Source organism: Rhinopithecus bieti, unplaced genomic scaffold (genome assembly GCF_001698545.2).
Source record: "Rhinopithecus bieti isolate Rb0 unplaced genomic scaffold, ASM169854v2 scaffold_3036, whole genome shotgun sequence".
NCBI lineage: Eukaryota > Metazoa > Chordata > Mammalia > Primates > Cercopithecidae > Rhinopithecus > Rhinopithecus bieti.
In genome coordinates, this window is record NW_016803878.1 from 1 (window position 1) to 5,129 (window position 5,129).

The 5,129-nt window shown below is 54.5% G+C and overlaps 1 protein-coding gene across 1 annotated transcript; it reads left to right on the forward strand.

Annotated features, from left to right (window-relative positions):
* Positions 1-1,422: 1,422 nt before the first annotated feature.
* Positions 1,423-4,864, forward strand: LOC108517799 (absent in melanoma 1-like protein; the record flags this gene model as incomplete). The annotated part of the gene is given in 10 exon segments (XM_017855907.1): positions 1,423-1,625; positions 1,666-1,683; positions 2,367-2,493; positions 2,797-2,832; positions 3,177-3,313; positions 3,475-3,601; positions 3,862-4,001; positions 4,110-4,236; positions 4,471-4,503; positions 4,634-4,864. Coding segments are annotated over 10 exon segments (1,065 nt in total), but the record flags the coding sequence as incomplete, so codon positions are not given.
* Positions 4,865-5,129: the final 265 nt, after the last annotated feature.

Here is a 5,129-nt window from a genome sequence, read left to right on the forward strand (position 1 = left end):
GATCACCTGAGATCAGGAGTTCAAGACCAGCCTGGCCAACATGATGAAACTCTGTCTTTACTACAAAAAATACAAAAAATTAGCCAGCCGTGGTGGCGGGCACCTGTAATCCCAGCTACTTGGGAGGCTGAGGCAGGAGAATCGCTTGAACCCAGGAGGCAGAGGTTTCGGTGAGCCAAGATCATGCCACTGCACTCCAGCCTGGGCAACAACAGCGAAACTGTCTCAAAAAAGAAACAAAGGCTGTCCAGAAACACGCAAATGTTTATGGACAATTAATTGTGAACTTCTGACAATAAATTTAACTTCATGTGGGAGGTAACAACTACAAGAGAAAAGCAAAGGCTTTGAAGTCAGATGTTTCTGGTTTCCTTTGATTCATTCAGCATTGATTGGGCGCCTGTTGTGTGCCAAGCACATGGGAGGTGCTGGGTTGCAACAGTGAACAAAAACTATACTGCTCTGCTACTTACAAGCTGTGTGACCTTGGGCAGATTGCTTAACTTCTCCGAGCCTCACTTTCCTTACCTGTGACTGGATGAATAACACCCACTGGGAGGACTAAATGAGATAGGGAAGGGTATGACCTTAGCACAGTGCCTTGCATGCAGTAGATGCTTCGTACATATTTGATGAATGAGTGAGTGAATGAAAATGGTCCTGTTGGGGAAGAAACACTCAGAATACAAAGAGGATCTGCTGCTTCCTGGGATGAGGTGCAGGCAAAGCCAGTCTGGACAGAGGCAGGAATCGTATCTAAAGGAGGGGTCAAAGTTGGAACTCGGGAAGTGACTGTCGATCTTGCCCATCCTCCCACCAGGCTGGAAGTCAGGCTACCCAGAGGCAAGGCTGTGGGCCTGGCACTTTGCAGGGTCTCCCGGGAACTTTAGTCCCAGGTCCCAAAGGTTCAGCAAGGGACCAGCATGGGCTTTGGTCTCAGGCTTGGCTGGTTGACCTTGCAAAGACAACCCTAGTCACTTTCCTGGTCTCTAAGGGAATGGCCACAAAGGTTTTCCCAGAAGCTATTTGGAGCCCTGGCTAAGTGGACTTGGGGAGGCGGGGTGTTGTCCAAGGGGGCTGTTTATGTATCTTTTCTTTTATTTTTGAGACAGAGTTTCACTCTTGTTGCCCAGGCTAGAATGTAATGGCTTGATCTTAGCTTACCGCAACATCTGCCTCCGAGGTTCAAGCGATTCTCCTGCCTCGGGCTCCCGAGTAGCTGGGATTTCAGGCATGTACCACCACGCCCAGCTAATTTTTTATTTTTAGTAGAGACTAGGTTTTTCCTTGTTGGTCAGCTGGTCTCGAACTGCTGACCTCAGGTGATCCGCCCACCTCGGCCTCCCAAAGTGCTGGGATTATAGGCGTGAACCACCACGCCCAGCTGTTTATATATATTTAATTTCCCCCCTCCTTCCATAGGACTACAGCACCCCGGAAATCATCCTCTTCTCTGAGGAGGGCCTCAGCGGGGAGCAAGTGAAGCTAAGAGAGGCCTTGAAGAATTCCCAGGGTCTGGAGAAGCCCCTGCAGGTGGCATCCGCCACTGTCTGTACAGGACTGAGTCTGGTCTATTCTAGAATCTCCTCATTTGACATTCACTGTGCTGGGTGCTGGGGACACAGGTGACAGAACACAGTTCCTGCCTTCAGGAGTGCTCAGTCCACTGGCAGGGTCAGGCAAGTAAGCAGACAATAGCAATTCAGATTTTTTGGGGTGAGGGAGCACAGAAAGACACCATACCATGAGAGGCGGCAGAGTGTGGAAGTCAGAGAAACCTTCCTGGAGGAGGAGACACCATGTCGGGATGAGTTGGCCAAGAATCTAAGCTCCATGAGGGCAGAGATTTTGTATGTTTGTTCACTGCTCTATCCCTGATGCCTATAGCAGGGTCTGGCACACAGCAGATGCTTCTAAATATTTGTCAACTGAATGAATGGGGGAAAGAGTGTATCTGGCAGAGGGAATAGCACATGCAAACGCCCAGAGAGGAGAGGGTTAAGCTTCAAATTTTCAGTCTAGCTGGTGTGAGCAACAAGTGGGAAGAATTGAGTCCCAGGAAGGAGGAGGCCAGATTGCAGAGCCTCTCTGCATAGCCGGGCTTTATTGTGAGGCTAACAGGGAACTACTGGGGTTGCTGAAGCAGTTTTCCATGCATGCTAGAGAAAAATGCTCCAGCTGTTGTGTGAAACTAGAGAAGGCAAAGCCAGAGGAAGGGAGACCAATGTGGCTACTGCAAGAGATTATATGAGACTGGTGGGAGCCTCCCCAGAAAACCTCCTTTTCCCCCTCTAAATCTTCCTTCCCACCTGCCAATCTGTGTCCCTTGAAGTCTGGGGTGCAGCAGCCTCTCTGCCTTCCCCTAGGTGGCTACTGTACCCCAAACCATTATTTGAAGACACTCCTTACATCCTGGAACCTGGAGAGTACCCCACCTCAGAGGCCTGGGACACATCGGACCCCAGCGTGGGCTCCCTGAAGCCCATGAGATTGGTAAAGAACAGGGCACACCCACAGGCCAGGAGGTCTAGGCTCTGCCCCTTGTCCCAAGTAACATGGTCCTGCAGTCTGTGGGAAGGGACGGGAAATGAAGTTAAAACAGCACCCCCTGGAGACTGCTTCCTGGGAGCTTCTATTGGGAATGGGAGTGGAAGGAGAGGGAGGATTAACCTAAGAGGTGGGGGAAGAGGGAAGACATGGGGTTGGGGTTCTCAGGATCAAGAAAATCCTAGATTCCCAGCCCCCAACTGTCTTTCCCATCTCTGGGCTGGTGTCTCAGCTCTGTGTCCTCTGCAGGGCTGCCCAAGTGTGGAGAAGCCAGGGGAGCCGAGGGTAAGAGTCTGGGCTTTAAGAGCCAAAGAGGGCCTTTGGTCGTGGGGTGCAGGTGTCTGGTTATCACGGTCTGGACAGGAAATCCAGAGAGGAGGGCACTGGGGGCCAGAAGCTGGGTCTAGGGAGATGGGACCTGATGGGCTCACTGGGAACTTGCTTTTGATGTGTAAGGTCAGAGGTCAGAGTAGAGACAGGAATTGGGTAAGGGGATGGAGTTCCGTGAGGAGGTGGGAGGACTAGGGGGTGCCACATTGGCCTGATGCTGGGCGGAGCCATTCCTGAGCTGGCTGAGTGTGTTTGGGTCCAGATGACTCCCTGCCATCCTGACACCCGTTTTCCCCCAGGCTGTGGTGTATGAGGCCCCCGGCTTTCAGGGCCGCAGCTGGGAAGTGAGCCGAGACATCTACAACCTTCAGCAGCCAGAGGACAGCCAGAGCCCCCACCTGGCCTCTGTGGGGTCCCTGAGAGTTCTCGGGGGCTGGTGAGAACTCAGGACCCTTCCTTCCATTTCATCACCTCCACTGGCCTTTACCCTTGGGAGTGGGGAGTGACCTGGGCTGCAGAGGGGTGGGGACAGCGGTCTCATTCATCCATGGGCCTCCTATGACTGAACCTGCCTGTCCATCCTTCTGCTTTTCACAGCTGGGTGGGCTAGGAGAAGGAGGGCTTCCGGGGCCACCAGTATCTGCTGGAGGAGGGGGAATACCCAGACTGGTCACACTGGGGAGGCTATGACGAGTTGCTGACCTCCCTCCGCGTCATGCGGACGGTAATCCCATCCCTCTGCCTCTGGCCCCAGGCAGACCTCCCCCAGTACAATTTGTGGAGGGAAGAATTTGTACCTCCTCTCCGTGTTCTCCCTGGAAGTGTTCCCGGAGGTCTAGCCTCTCTTCCCCCTGCTGCTCTTCTCCAGACCGTACTGACAGCCTCACCCCTAATTCCCCGCGTGGGCTGTGACCCTGGGGTCTGGGCACTCCCAGGGGTTTCGGTTTGTGGGCGGGAAAGACCTGACTGTCCCTGGGAACCCAGGACTTTGGGGACCCGGCCGTCGTGCTATTTGAGGCCATGGACTTCGAGGGGCATGGCGTGGAGGTGAGCAGGGCATTGCCGGATGTGGAGCTGGTGCAACACGGTCCCAGCACACAGGCCATCCACGTGCTCAGCGGCGTGTAAGTGACCCGGGCTCCCGGAGCGGGTCGGGCCCGGGCAAGCCGGGGGCGGTTCCAGGAGAGGTGCAGGCTCTGTCCCAGCTGACCCACGCCCCGCCCTTCCTGCAGGTGGGTGGCCTACCAGGAGGTGGGCTTCTCCGGGGAACAGTACGTGCTGGAGAAGGGCGTGTACCGTAACTGCGAGGACTGGGGCGCGGGCAACAGCGCCCTGGCTTCGCTACAGCCGGTCCTACAGGTGCGTGCCGGCCGCGGGGGGCGGGGCCTCCCCGGTGGCGGGACCTGGAGTTTGGCTGCGCCCCGCCCCCACGCAAAGGTAGCGGGCTGGAGGACCTGCCTGGGCGCTCGGGCGGGGCCTTGGGAGGGGGCGGGGCCGAGGGTGCTGCCGCGGGGTGGGCAGTACTGAAACCTAGAGGAGCGGAGGCTAGGGGCTGGCACTCTCCCTAATTCTCGGTTAGGTCCCTCCCATCAGGTCGGGGAGCACGATCTGCACTTCGTCTCAAGGGTAAGGCGGGGACTCTGCAGGGAGCCTTTGGGCTCCCGTGTCTCCCCTTGTTTCAAACCTCTCCCCTCCCCACTGTTCTCGGCCCTACTCCATCGCCCTTCTTCCCCTCATCTCCCCTCTCTGCCTCCAGATTCAGCATTTCTCCCGCCCCGACTTTCTGGGCGACCACTTCTCCTTCGGAGATGACCAGGCCGCTCTGCCCACCTCCTTCCGACCTCAGTCCTGCAGAGTCCACGGCGGCAGGTGAGGACGTGGAGGGGTGAAGGGCTGGGGGTGCTGGGGCAGAGGCGGGGCTGCAGGAGGAGAGTCTTTCAAATGATTTCCTTCCTTTGGCTATCTTGGGATGAGCTGTTCTGTCTTGCGCCTTTCAATTTTAAAACAAACAAAATAAAATAAGGTTTTAATGGAAAATGTAAAACTGTAGATTGTATAATACAAATATTAATCTTATTTTCTCTATCCGTGTGCTCTTTTAAATTTTCAGTGGAGTATTTTAAATCCTTGACCCAACGTAACATTTCATGGGTAAACACTTCAACGTGTGTCTCTAATATGAAATAACTTTTTCCCCACGTAGCCAGAAGTCATTATCACATCTAATAAAATTAATAACAATTTGTTCATAT